This window comes from Moschus berezovskii, chromosome 11, assembly GCF_049115385.1.
Source record: "Moschus berezovskii isolate FMDL1 chromosome 11, NW_MosBer_1.0, whole genome shotgun sequence".
NCBI classification, from domain to species: Eukaryota; Metazoa; Chordata; class Mammalia; order Artiodactyla; family Moschidae; genus Moschus; species Moschus berezovskii.
The window spans coordinates 86,847,733-86,862,713 of NC_142470.1; the positions used below are offsets into that span (position 1 = coordinate 86,847,733).

Consider the following 14,981-nt stretch of genomic DNA (forward strand, 5'->3'; position numbering starts at 1 on the left):
TCGAGTCGGTGATGCCATCCAGCCATCTCATTCTCTGTCGTCCCCTTCTCCTCCCGCCCCCAACCTTTCCCAGCATCAGAGTCTTTTCCAGTAAGTCAACTCGTCACATGAGGTGGCCAAAGTATTGGGGTTTCAGCTTTAGCATCAGTCCTTCTAATGAACACCCAGGATTGATCTCCTTTAGAATGGACTGGTTGGATCTCCTTGCAGTCCAAGGGAGTCTCAAGAGTCTTCTCCAGCACCACAGTTCAAAAGCATCAATTCTTCGGCGATCAGCTTTCTTCACAGTCCAACTCTCACATCCATACATGACCACTGGAAAAACCATAGCCTTGACTAGACGGACCTTGGTTGGCAAAGTAATGTCTCTGCTTTTTAATATACGATCTAGGTTGGTCATAACTTTCCTTCCAAGGAGTAAGCGTCTTTTAATTGCATGGCTGCAATCAGCATCTGCAGTGATTTTGGAGCCCCCCAAAATAAAGTCTGACACTGTTTCCACTGTTTCCCCATCTATTTCCCATGAAGTGATAGGACCAGATGCCATGATCTTTGTTTTAGCATTCCACAGACATTAAGTGCCTATTTTGTGTAGAGCCCCATGCCTTCCAGGAGTTCGTTATCTAGTTGAAAGAGGCTTGTAGCGATACAAAACACGATAAACCAAATGCCCTTAGAGGGGCCTGAGTAAGGTGTTCTGGTTTCTGGGAGCTGCAGGAGAGGTGTAATTTCCACTGGAGGTAAGTGGTTATTGGAGTTCATATTTGAAATGGGTTTGAAAGATGAACATATTGGATTTAAAAACACACATAAGATCAATTACACGTACACATTTTATTCTTGGTGAGGTGGAAAGAACGACTGGAAACACTGTGATTACTCTTACCCGAGAAATATTAAGACGTAGGTTTCGTGAGAAAGTCACCTATCTTTTGTCCTGTCTGTTTACTATACATTGCATGCTCTGGGCAGTCCTTATCTTCATGTTCGGGAACAAAGTACACAAATACACACCCCTTTCCGAAACGAAAGGCCCAGGGATTCGAAGAGAGGGGTGGGATCCCTTTCGGTCCAACCACACAATGGGGGCAGCTTCACCGTAGCTCACGCCCCACCCCGCAGGGCCCACTCGGCAGCGGGTTCGACTGCTCCGGGCCCTGTCGCTCCTCCCCCTGCAGCCCTCGGGGGCGCAGCCACAGTCCGGCGCTTCCCTCGTTGGCGCTTTCCCTCTTCGGCCCTTTCCCTCCTCCTTCGCTGGGGAGCCGGAAAACCCGGAGCGAACCGGCCCTGCCCGGCGGCGCATGCTCAGTAGCGAGCAGGTTCAGTTCGCTAGTAGGAAGCTCGAGCGCTACACCGGCGTCGGCGGCGGCCGCGGCGGCATCTCGGGGCAGCCAGGTTCCCCCAGCGACGACCTCGGGCCTTCCCCCTCCCCCGCTAGACCCCGCGCCCAGCTCCGCCCCGCCCCGGGTCGCCAGCGTTTCGGGGTCCCCGCCGCGGGGAGCGGGCGCCGCGGCCGGAGCGTCCCTCCACAGCCCTCCCCCAGCCGCCGGCTCCGCCGCGGGGCCAGGCCGGGCTCGGGAGCGCAGTCCCGGCGGGCGGGCGGGCGGCGACCGCGGCGGAGGGCCACCCGGGGCGGCGCCGGCGGGTCGGGGAGGGGTAGGGGGCCCGGCCCCGGGCGGTGGTGCGGGATGCCGCCGCCGCCGCCTCCGGGCTGCGTTCGCTCTCCGCGGCCGGTGCCTGTGTTGGGTGGGTGGCCGGGCGCGGGCCTCGCCCCCCAGCCCCCTCGCCGGGGCTAGCCCGGCCGCTCGGCGCCCCAAGGGGGCCGGGCCGTCCGTGGGACCGCGGCCCTGTTCCGCGCTGAGAGCTCACCCCCCTCGCGGCTCCCCGGCCCGGCCGCCGCCGCCCCTCTCCCCGCCCGGAGGCGCCCCGGGGGCACCATGCAGGCGCAGCAGCTGCCGTACGAGTTTTTCAGCGAGGAGAACGCGCCCAAGTGGCGGGGGCTGCTGGTGCCTGCGCTGAAAAAGGTGAGGAGCGCACGAGACCCAGCTCCCCGTCTGCAGCCTGGGCGGGAGCACCGGGCCCGGGTCGGGGAAGGGCTGGGGAGGCGGGGAGGCGGGGCGCGCGGGGCAGTCTTTCTTCCCGGTCTCACCGCCTCCCAGAAGGGACGGCACACCCGGAGAGGTTCCCCCGCACTCGTTGGCTCTCGGCGTTGACAGTCACCCCGTGTGGCGTGTGGGAAGGCCGCAGGGAGCCAGAGAGAGTTTGTCCGAAGAATGCAACCGCTGAGAGCTTGTCCTGCCCCTGATTCAGAGACGAGAGTTGGAGGAGCCTCAGTTTTCATTGGAGGTCAAAGCAGGCCGCTCCTCTGCCTTCTCTGTGCTCTCGCGGAGCTGCTGTCAGCCTCCGGTTTTAGGTGTCCAGCATGCTCGTCCTAGTGGGTTCAAGAATGCTCTGGCCATAACGCTTGCCCTAAGTAATTGCAGAGCTCGCCTGCCAGCGGGAACATGGATGTCCTGCTTTGCTCGCCCTCCGTAATCACTCTTCGTTCCCCTGAATTCCCCCATTCCTCCGATTTTCAGGGGCGGGTGCACATGCCACTGTTCTCTTTCCTTCTTTCTTTCTTTCTTCCTCCCTCCCTCCCTCCCTTTCTTTCCCTCTCCCCACCTCCACCCCCCACGTCTCTTTCTTTCAAAACCTTGGTCCTGTCATTCGGTTTGTTGATTAGAAATTTTAGCAGTTCTGTTTTTTCGAGCTTGCCACATTGTTATCTAAAGTTATATACCCCGTGATCTGTACTTCTACACGTTTTAGTATAATTACGAAATGTTACATTTTCAAAGCTTCTAAAGCAACGTTGTGACTTAATAAATACATTAAAACGTCACCAACTGATGTCTGAATGAATGTATTAATAAAGGGTGTCAGAGTAATTTTGTTTTCCTTTTGCCTTGTAAATGCAGGGGTAGCTTTACTCTTTTAATAGGTATCTAAATCGTCATTTCTCAAAAAATGTTTCATGGTACCTGGTTAAAAATAATTTTGCTCTTCACTCAGATTTGAGATTATAGGGTACCCTTCCTCCTAAATATTTATGCTTTTAAAAGGTGTTTGATATTTCTCAGAGGCCAGCAACTTTTACTTTCCCTTTTGTCCCGTTCTCCCTCTCTTGGTATCTTACAGTGGAAGCTATTTGGTTTGTTAGCAGAATTTGCTGGTATATTTCACATGTAACTTACTGACTTACTTTGTTCAGGTGTCTGATTAGTCACAGACATCTCTGATACAGTTTTCTAAGAAAATTAAACGTGTGCCATGTGCCTTACGTACTTTATTCTTTAGAAATCCTGTCAGGCTCTCACCCTGTTTACTTTCGCTTTACCTACAAGCTTTCTATCTTAGCTTGTAGTAGATGGGGAGTAGGAAGTCTCAGTGATTCCAGAAGCAGGTATCCTCACCAAGGTGGGGGTGGGACGGGGAGGAGACAGAAAGATCATTGAAAATATATAAAAGAACTCATAAAACACTATCAGTTTGGGACTGTTTTGCTTGGAGGCAAGCAACTCCTATCCCAGGGGAATCACCATGAAACCCTATCAGCTGAGGGTCCTCTGAAGCAGTGAGATGAACATCACAGGAGTTAGCAGACCAGGCCTACCTCTGCCACACTGGTGGCCCTTGCTGAAATCTGTCCACGGAAACATTTTGTTTGGCTGGCATAGTGTTTTGTTTTTAATGTAATTGCTAGTATTTTTAAATGGGTGTTACTATATAAAATCTGAATCTTGACCTTTTCTTGGAGAATGGGAAGATCCCTCCACAGTGGGCCAGCATTCAAGCAGGGCAGTAAGCTGTTGGAGCTGAGTAAATGGCTGCCCATCTGTCTCTGAGTGACCACAGTCCCCACCAGTCCTCTTTGCTTATATCCGTAACCCTCCTTTGACTTTAAGCAGAGATACCCTTGCATGGCAGTGGAAGTGATGGGAGGGAGTGAAAATGTACATGATCTAGTTAAAGTGTGAGATTTCTTCTAATTCCCACTTAGGATATCCACTAAAGATGATTTTAAGCCACCAAGGACAAGTTAGATATTTCATGTGGATACCTCCGTATCTTCCTTTAGGCTTATTGTAGTTTGCAGATGCATCAACTTGTGTTATCTAGCCTGGGGCTCTTTGGATATGCTCTTTTCTTCACCTGGACTGCGTTTGGCCTGGCCTAACACTGCTCATCCTCTGGGCTCACTGGACCTCAGATCTTTTCTCAGATCCTCAGGCCTGAATTGGATAATCTTCCTTTTAGTCTGACTGTTCTTTTAGCACCCTAGCCAGGCACTTAACAATTCCTATTTTTTTCCTTTTTAAGTTCACCACCCCAATTAGATTGGATGGTCCTTGGGTATGGGGATGGTATTTTACTCTCATTCCATCCTCCATGTATACGGTGTCTGACACCTAGTTGGCACTTAAATTTGAATGAATGGGAATGGAATAGCCAAGGAAAACCATCAGCTCTCTCCCTTCCACTTACTATTTAAAAATTTTTTTTGTCTTCATAGCTGTATTATTTCATTTGACTGGCTCAAGACTTTGATGTCATTTCTGACTGTCCATACCCAGGAAGAGCCTGTAGGTTCATTTTCCTTGACATGTTCATTTAATCAATTCCCTCCTACTCCTACTATGCTTGGGTCCCCTTTCCCAGGCTACTGCTATAGCCTCTTAACTGATTTCACTGCCCCTACCTCTCCTTTACTATTTTTCAGATTTCAAAAGTTATAGGACACTTCTGAATATGTCACATTTGTTCAGAACCGTCGATGTCTTTTGAGGGCATGGACTGAAGTGTGTATTCTTTGAAATAGACTTGATGTCCATCAGTGATCTGGCTTCATTCTGCTTTTCTGAATGGATTGCCTATCCTAGTCTTTCATATACTTTATGCTTCAACCAGACAGGACTACCTCTTTTCCTGAAAATTCCCAGAAGGTCTCAATGCATCCGATCTGTTAAAGTCCGATCTTATCTATTGCATAAGTCTGTTGTGCCTACTGCAAATCAAGTATTGCCCTCAGCAGTAAGGATTAAAAGGGAATTGGCATTATCCAGAAATGACTAAGTTCTAACATGATGAGAAGTGGCAGAGGATGAGTTTGGAGGGAAAAGTTTATAGAGATTTTTTTAATGTTAAGGAGAATGATGTTTATTTTTAGGGGAAAGATGTCATTGAGGAACCTTAAATAGGGGAATAACATCAGATTTCGATTTTAGAAAATCCACTTTGGCCATAGAATAGAAAATGGATTGCAGAAGAATGAGACCAATGGTAAGGAAAAAAGTTAGAAAGCTAGTTTAATAGTCCAGCCAGGAGATGATACATATTTGAATTAAGGGTGCATTTGAATTAGGATGAAAGTGTGGAGATGGATAGTTGAGAGATGTTTAAAAGACAGAATTGACAGGATCTAGTAACTCATAGTGATTGGGGTAAGTGGTAAGCGTAGGAGGACTCTTGAGTTTCTGGTTTGAGTGCCTTTAGTCAGGATAGAGAATGTAGGAGGAGTACCTGTTGGGGTGGAAGGAATAGCATTATAAGATGAGTTTTGAACTTGTTAAAGTCCCTTTTGGTCATCCAGGTGGACTTGTAGGACTGGCAATTGGTGAGACAGATTTGGGACTTCTAGGTGTGTGGGTGGGGCCATGAGATAGACGAAGCTATCCATTTAAGCTAGTGACTATATCAGAGAAGGCAATGGCAAGCCACTCCAGTACTCTTGCCTAGAAAATCCCATGGATGGAGGAGCCTGGTAGGCTGCAGTCCGTGGGGTCGCTAAGGGTCGGACACGACTGAGCGACTTCACTTTCACTTTTCACTTTCACACATTGGAGAAGGAAATGGCAACCCACTCCAGTGTTCTTGCCTGGAGAATCCCAGGGACGGGGGACCCTGGTGGGCTTCTGTCTATGGGGTCACACAGAGTCGGACACGACTGAAGTGACGCAGCAGCAGCATCCATTCAAGAGTTACACATGAATGCTCATGGCAGTTCTGTTCAACAAAAAATTGGAAACAATCCGGATGTCCATCACCAGGTGAATGTATAAACAAATTATGATATAGCCATACACTGAAATACTTCCCAGCAGTAAAAAAGAATGAACTACTGATATATGAGACAATGTCACTCAAAATAATTAAGTTGGTAACACCTCCTACTGCCCAAAACGCCATAGTATATACTGTAAAATTATAGAAAAATGCATCTACAGTGACAGAAAACAAGTCAGTAGTTGTTTTGGGGAGAGGCATTTAGGTTCATTTGTCTTTTTGATTGTACTGCTAGTTTCAGGAGCATATGCATGCATTCTTGTGTGTGCTCAGTCATGTCCAACTCTTTTTGACCCAGTGGACTCTAGCCTGCCAGGCCTCTCTGTCCATGAACTTTTCCAAGCAAAGAATACTGAAGTGGGTTGCTAGTCCTTCCCTCAGGGGATTTCCCGACCCAGGGATCAAACCTGTGTCTCCTGCGACTTCTTTGGAAGGCAGATTCTCTACCAGTGAGCCACCTCAGGAGCATATTAAAATTTAACACGTTATAGAGCTCAGATATTTGCAGTTTATTGTGTATTAATTGTGCCTCAAAGAAGGTATTTTTAAAAAAGTGAATGATGCCACCCACTGAAAATGGTTAGAAGTAAGAATGAAATTAGGCTGGCGTCAGAACTGGAGGAATAAAATGAACAGTAGAGTGTAGGGAGAGAGCAGAGGGAAAGGAGTGAGTGAAGGAGATTAAGAAGTCAGGTAGAAAGACTGAGACACTGGTGTCCGAGAAGCTGAGAATGGGTGAGTTTCAAGGGAGGTGTCACTAACTGTGTCAGGCTATAGAAAAGTAAAGTAACTGAAAAATAGTGGTTAGATTTAAACTGTTTTTCAGGTACTTATGTCCGGCAGTTTAGGTGTGAGAATAGAAAGTAGAAAAACAAACAGAAAAAAGATAGAAAAACATGAAAAACGAGTAGCAAGAGTAAATAATTTTTTTTTTTTGATTTTTTTTTTTTCCCCTTGAAGCTTGTGAATGAAGGGAAAAGAGATTCTTCAGTGACAAGAAGGGGATTCAGGTTGGGGAAGACACTTGTTTTTTATTTGAAGGTGATGGAAACTTGTTTATGTTAGGATGCTTTGGGGAAGTAACTGATGGAGAATGATAGTGAAGATACTAGTATTTGCCAAGTACTGTTTTAAGTGCCTCATGTGTTCTCTAATTCTCATAGGATACTATTATTGTGTCTGTTTTATAAGAGAGAAAACGGAGGTTTGGAAAGGATAACTTGGTTACAGAGTCTGCATTTTAAAACAGTATTAATGATGATCTGCTACCTCTGGCGGGAGTGATAACATCCTCTCTTCTGAGGTGAGAGGGGGTGAGATAAAATGGGTTTGTAGGTTGAGGAGCAGGGAGTTCATGCTAGGTAGCCTCAATTTTCATGATGAAAGACAAGATCCTTTATGAGGAAAGAGAAATGAGTAAGGAGCTTAAGTTTTGGAATTGCTGCTGTGGAGTTGGGAGGAGGAGCCAACCAGTGATTTAGAAAGGATTGCTGAGCAGTGCGGAGTGTGGAGGGGTTGTAGGTTTGAAGAGCATTCATTGACCTGCTGGTTGTGAGATTTTCTTCCTGCAGCACACATCAGTTCAGGTAAAGGGGTAGAGAAGGATTGTTGGTTGCTTATGGCTGCAGTAGCAATGAAGAGAATAAGGATATTTCAGAAGATTGAAAGTTAAGCTATAAGAGAAATAATGGAGGTGTAAATGAGAGCTCCATGGATTAGAAATCTCAATGAGTTGTAAGAGGATGGTAAGGGGAGCAGATAAGGAATTATGATTAGAGATATTGATAATTGCATTTTGGAGTTTTTAGAGTCTAGAAATGAGGAAGATGAGACAGGGGCTCTGAACTGGTGTGTTGAATGGTGGATTGCATGCATGGATGAGGATGGATTCCACAAAGATTATGATGTGTGTTGTAGTAGAGACGAAAAAGGCAGTGGCAGAGAGGTCCAGACATCACAGCAGTGACGATGCTGCAACCAAATAATAAGTGGCAGCTACTCCCTATAATATATCCAAGCCAGGCTTCAGCAGTATATAAACCGTGAACTCCCAGATGTTCAAGCAGGTTTTAGAAAAGGCAGAGGCACCAGAGATCAAATTGCCAACATCCGCTGGATCATGGAGAAAGCAAGAGAGTTCCAGAAAAACATCTATTTCTGCTTCATTGACTATGCCAAAGCCTTTGACTGTGTGGATCACAATGAACTGTGGAACATTCTGAAAGAGATGGGAATCCCAGACCACCTGACCTGCCTCTTGAGAAACCTGTATGCAGGTCAGGAAGCAACAGAACTGGACATGGAACAACAGACTGGTTCCAAATAGGAAAAGGTGTACGTCAAGGTTGTATATTGTCACCTTGCTTATTTAACTTATATGCAGAGTACATCATGAGGAACGCTGGGCTGGAAGAAGCACAAGCTGGAATCAAGATTGCTGGGAGAAATATCAATAACCTCAGATACGCAGATGACACCACCCTTCTGGCAGAAAGTGAAGAGGAACTCAAAAGCCTCTTGATGAAAGTGAAGGAGGAGAGTGAAAAGGTTGGTTTGAAGCTCAACATTCAGAAAACAAAGATCATGGCATCTGGTCCCATCACTTCATGGGAAATAGATGGAAAAACAGTGGAAACAGTGTCAGACTTTATTTTTTTGGGCTCCAAAATCACTGCAGATGCTGATTGCAGCCATGAAATTAAAAGACGCTTGCTCCTTGGAAGGAAAGTTATGACCAACCTTGATAGTATATTAAAAAGCAGAGACATTACTTTGCCAACCAAGGTCCGTCTAGTCAAGGCAATGGTTTTTCCCGTGGTCATGTATGGATGTGAGAGTTGGACTGTGAAGAAGGCTGATCGCCGAAGAATCGATGCTTTTGAACTGTGGTGCTGGAGAAGACTCTAGAGAGTCCCTTGGACTGCAAGGAGATCCAACCAGTCCATTCTAAGGGAGATCAATCCTGGATGTTCATTGGAAGGACTGATGCTAAAGCTGAAACTGCAATACTTCGGCCACCTCATGAGACGAGTTGACTCACTGGAAAAGACTCTGATGCTGGGAAAGGTTGGGGGTGGGAGGAGAAGGGGACGACGGAGAATGAGATGGCTGGATGGCATCACCGACTCTGTGGACATGAGTTTGAGTGAACTCTGGGAGTTGGTGATGGACAGGGAGGCCTGGCGTGCTGTGATTCATGGGGTCGCGGAGAGTCGGACACGACTGAGCGACTGAACTGAACTGAACTGAACTCCCTATAATACATTTTTTATTACAGTTATAGATGGATTGGAAAAAACTTTGCCCTTCATTTTAGAATGTATTTATTTGTCTTGTAATCAGGTTTTGTATCCAACATTATATTATGAAAAATTTCAGATACACAAAAAAGTTCAAAGAGTTGCATAGTAAATACTCATATACCCACCTGGATTCTATAATTTACAAGTATTTTACTCTTTGCTTTATCACATGCCTGTCCATCGACCAATCCATCTTAACATTTTGAAGGATTTCAGAGTAAGTTGTGGACATCAGTACACTTTACCCTTTAACACTTCAGCTTAGAGCTTACTCTTTGTTTACAGTTTGTTTTGTTTTTCAGGTAAAATTTATGTACAGTGAAATACACAAATGTTAATTGTACGATTTAATGAGTTTTGGCAGATGAATACAACCCAGACCTCTACCAGGATATGGAACGTTACCAGCACTCCTGAAACTTTCCTCATCTGCCTTCTCAGGCAGTTCCTGCCCCCAGCCTCCAGAAGCAACCTCTCTTCAGATTTTTTATCACCATAGATGAATCTTATCTGTTGTCGATACCATATAAATAGAATTGTACAGTATATATTTTTGGTGAGGCTTTTGAGGTTGTGTTTAATGAAGAATTCAGTGTTTTTTTTTTTCTGTCATGTGAATATGTCAAAGTTTATTAAATGGATGGATACCTGGGCAGTTTCCAGTTTGGGGCTGTTGAGAATAAAGCTGCCATGAATGTTCTTACTTATATCTCGTGTTGTAGAAATGTTTTCATTTCTCTTGGGTAAATACCAGGAGAAATGGCTCATAGAGTAAATGTCTGTTAGGTTTATGAGAAACTTCCAGACCTTTTCTCAAAATGGTTGTACCATTTCATGTTCCCACCAACAGTGTATGAGAGTTGCAGTTGCTCTATATTCTTGCCAATATTTGATGTTATTAGTCTTTAATTTTAGTAATTTCGATGGGTGTGTAGTGGTATCTCATCGTGGTTTTAATTTGCGTTATTCTGGTGACTAATGATATTGAGCACTCATGTTCTTATAGGTTATTCGTGTGTCTTCTTTTGTATAGTGTCTGTGTGAATCTTTTGCCCATTTAAAAAATTGGGTGGTTTTTCTTTATAGTATTGAGATGTATGAGTTCTTTGTATATCGTGGCTAACTGTCCTTTTTCAGATGTATGTTTCATGAATATTTTCTTCCGGTCTGTGGCTTGTCTATTCATTTTCCTAATGGTGTTTTTTGATGAACAGAAGTTTTTAATATTGATGGAGTCAAATGTATCAGGTTTTTTTCTTTTAAGGTCACTGTGCTCTGTCTCGGAACCCCTTGCCTGCCACCAAGTCATGAACACATGGTCCCAAGGCTATTTTCTAAAAGCTTTATAGTTTTAGCTCTTACATGACCTATGATCCATTTCAAATTAATTGTATATGATATGAGGCAGGAATTGAGATTTGTTTTTTATGCTCATATCTAGTTGTTTCAGAACTGTTTGTTGAAGAGACTTTCCTCTCCCTGTTGATTGTGTTGTTTCTGTGAAAATTAAACGAGTAATATATTTATGTAAATGTATATTTAAATATGTAATATAAAGTAAATATGTGTATATTTTAGACTCTTCTAGTCCATTGATGTCCTGTTTATCTTTCCCCCAATACCACACTATTGATTACTGTAGATTTATAGTAAGTGTTAAAGTTAGGTAGTGCAAGTCCTCTTTCTTTTAAAATAATTATTTTATTGTTTTTAGATTTTGTATTTCAGTATAAATTTTGAACCATCCTGTCAATTTCTACCAGAAAATCTTGGTGAGATTTTAATTGTAATTTCATTTAGTCTGTAGATAATGGGCTAGAATTGGCATCTTAACTATAGCAAGTCTTTGGATTCATGAATGTGGTATATGTCTCCATATATTTAGACTTTTAAATTTCTCTCAGAAGCACTTTCAGTGTAGAAGTCTTACATGTCTTTGGTTAAGTTTATTCTAAAATGTTTTGTTTTTTGATGTTATTGTAAATTGTTTTAATTTTTTTATTTTCCAGTTATTTGTTAATGGGTTTATAAACAATAGGTGAAAATTTGGAGAGCAATAAAGAAAAATTGCAGGGTGACAGATGTGCTCAGGCCTAGAGAGAGTTTAGTCCAAATGGGAGATGAAAGGGAGAGACTTCTAAGGGAAAAGAGAGAGGGAATTTCAGAAATTTTATATTGTTATCAATTGGAAGTCCTTAAATAAGCATCAGCAAGTCCTTTGGTATGCTAAAAATGCATGAAAAAGAAAGGCATTATGAAACTCAAAAAGATCATATATCTGAATTAAACAGAACATATAGCTGATTTTTGTATATTGATCCTGTATCCTTTGACCTTGCTCATAGTTGTTTTGCAGATTTCATAGAACTTTGATTATTTTGGCCACTCCCTGGAGCATGTGGGATCTTAGTTCCCTGAGCAGGGATCCAACCCACACCACTGCATTGGAAACGTGGAGTCTTAACTCTGAACTGCCAGGAAAGCCCCTCCATAGAATTTTATACATAAAAAAGGATGTCATCCTTGCCATCTTAAGGGAAAAGTATGTCTTATTTCACCATTAAGGGTGATGTTAGTTGTTAGTTTCCATTGATGCTGTTTATCAGATTGAGGTTTTCCCCTTCCACTTTTCGTTTTCTGAGAGTCTGGGGGTTTTCTGGAGTTATAAGTGGACATTGAATTTTGTCAAATTGTTTTTCTATGTCTTTTTAAATAATCATAAGCTTTTCCTCCTTTATTCTGTGAATATTATGGTAAATCACATTGATTGACTTTGAATGTTAACCTACATTCTGGATAAGCCATAGCAGATGGGTTTTTTGTTTGTTTGTTTGTTTTTTGGTTTCTGCTTTGTTAGTGTTCTAGGCACTGTGCTTGGTTCCACCCATTGACTTTTCAAGGTAGTAATTTTTACAGCTGAGTTTTATAGCTGAGGAAATGGATCCTCAGAGAGGCAAATTGCTCAAAATCTTGTAATAGAACCAAGATTTGAACTTAAGCCTGTTTAGCTTCAAACACAAGACTTTCCACTGTGTTGCTTCCTTTGGGTAGGCAGCGTGATACAGAACAATGGTGTTCTAATTGTCCTGCACCTTAGATTTTAGTGTATAACTGTCTTAAGGGAGAAGGAGTCGAAATGAAGAGGGCTTTGAAACCCTTTGTATTAGACTGAGAAACTTAACTGCTTTACATATTAGGGTTCTGCATAGTTGCATTTGATAAAACTATATTGCTGCATAAAACAGTAATGATTTTAAAGGTAATGGTGGTGGTGGTTTAGTAGCTAAGTTGTGTCTGACTCTTGCGACCCCATGGACTGTAGCCTGCCAGGTTCCTCTGTCAGTGGGATTCTCCAAGCAAGAATACTGGAGTGGGTTGCCATTTTCTTCTCCATTTTAAAGGTAATAGTTAATGGAAAGATGGCATAGATCATAAAGGAGGAGGCTGAGAAGAAATGATCTTGGGATGGCAATGGGAAGTTAGGAGACTGTTCTGGTATGCTTATGTTTGGGAGTGAAGGAAGTGACACTTTAGTGGAAGTGAGAGTTGACCAGGTGAGGATGAGGAGGATGTGTCTTCCAGGGGTTGGTTTGCAAAGAGTCACTGGAGTCCAAGAGGAGCTCAGCATTTTAGGAATTCTAAGTAGCTGGAGTCTATTCAGTCTGAAGTGTGGGGTCAGCTCTTGTGAATGAAATTATTGCATTTTATCTTGTGAGCAGTGAGGAACTATTGAAGAGTTTTAAACCAGATATTAATAATTAGATACGAATTTTAAAGGATCTCTGCTCTGTGGAGCATGGATTAAATGACTGTAGAACTGTAGGCAAGAAGGCGGATTAGGGGACTTTTGCCGCAATTCATGGAAGGGATAGTGGTGTTCTTGCCTAGAGCAGTAGAGGAGGGGACGGATTTTAGCTTTAGAAGTAGATTGGTGGTTGAACGATGGGGTAGTGAGAGAGGATTCAAAGTTGATTCCCAGGATTCTGGCTTAGGAGTCTTAGTGGCAATAGTGATGAAAGGGGGTATACTGGGAGGAGGAGCACCTTTGGAGGGGAACTAAGAAACCGTCGGTATTCTGGGAGTAACATGGTGTGAGAGAATTGTGATGGGAGGAATTTACACATTGAGGGTAGCCAAGTATGCAAGCATGGAAGGCATCTTTGTTGGACTCTCCTTATTAATTATAGGCAGGTACAACCTGAAGATTCTTTCAGTGTATGTTTCAAATGCTGTCGCCTCTACAAAGGCTTTCTACTACAATTCCATCCCCTTAAGTAGAATGAATCTATTAATTTCTTTAATAGATTGGAGAAGGAAATGGCAACCCTATCCAGTATTCTTGCCTGGAGAATCCCATGGACAGAGGAACCTGGAAGGCTATAGTCCATGAGGTTGCAAGAGTCGGACACGACTTAGCGACTAAACCACCACCATTAATTTCTTTAGTACTTTATGTGTCTATTTTAGTACTTAATGAAAATCTGCCCTTTAAAGTTTGTATATGTGGCTTCTCTCCTCCTCTATATTGGGAGTTATTTGAGAGCAAGATAGGAACCAGCTCACCTGTGTATTCCCTCTGATGCTTAGCATGTTTCTCATGTATGGCAGGTGCTCAGTACACACGTTGAATTGTATGTAGCTCTGATCTTGTCCCTTTAAGAATATACTTACTAATGAGTTAGGTGTGTTTTAGTTGAGATTTTTAGCAGACAAAGGCATTGGAATTGTCATGTTTGGTGTATCCTATTTTAGCAAATAGGGAAGCAAAAATGATGCCTTAGAAATAATTTTTTAAATGGCTGAATTAAAAAAAAAATGTGATGCTTCAAGGGAGAAGCAGATGCCAGGATGGGGTTAAACATGCAAGTTTATTAGAAGAAGTGCTTGTGAGAGAAAATGAGGAAGGAGGCAAGGAGAGTCATCAGACTTATGCAAGTCTGACTCTAAGTGAAGGAGAAAGGTAAGGAAGGAAGGAACTTTGGGTGAAAGTGTCGTAGTTCTAAGGAAATTTAACCGAGTCCTCAGAAGTTCTTGAGCAGAAGTTGCCTATCACAGAAATTCCTCATCTTCCAAGATCAGGGCCACCTTAGTGTATGCCTGTGGTGCTCTTTACTGGGAGCAGCCAGTGAGAAGCACGGCCTCTGTGCAAAGTGATGGATTTCAGAGTTCAGCAGCTGGGGCCCAGAGTCAGTTATTTTTCCCTGGAGTCAGAGATCTGAGAGGCTGATTCTCATAGCCAGCTGTGGCCATCTCTGTGGCTATAAATTGCCTGATTCAGGACAATTGAATTACAGTATTCCCCCCACTTAAAGTGGTAATTTGTTCCCCCTAAGCTCCTTATGCTTTTTCTATTTTTAAAAGATACCTTAGGATGAGTTCCAAAAGTCATAGCTTAATTGTCATTAATAGTACACAGTTTGCTTTGTTGTTGTTGTTTAGTTGCTAAGTTGTGTCTGATTCTTTTGTGACTCTGTGGACAGTAGTACGCCATGCTTCTCTATCCATGGGATTTCCCAGGTGAGAATACTAGTCTGTGTTGCCATTTCCTCCTCCAAGGGATCTTCTTGACCCAGG

At 43.5% G+C, this 14,981-nt stretch overlaps 1 protein-coding gene across 3 annotated transcripts in view; it reads left to right on the forward strand.

Annotated features, from left to right (window-relative positions):
• Window positions 1-1,786: 1,786 nt before the first annotated feature.
• The window catches only part of SOS1 (SOS Ras/Rac guanine nucleotide exchange factor 1), a 126,283-nt gene continuing 113,088 nt past the window's right edge, over window positions 1,787-14,981 (forward strand). For all 3 annotated transcript variants that reach the window (XM_055401008.2, XM_055401009.2, XM_088841529.1), the window contains exon 1: window positions 1,787-2,024. In XM_055401008.2, coding sequence (XP_055256983.1) covers window positions 1,938-2,024 — 87 coding nt within the window. In that variant the 5' untranslated portion in view covers window positions 1,787-1,937. The remainder of the gene's footprint in view (window positions 2,025-14,981) is intronic.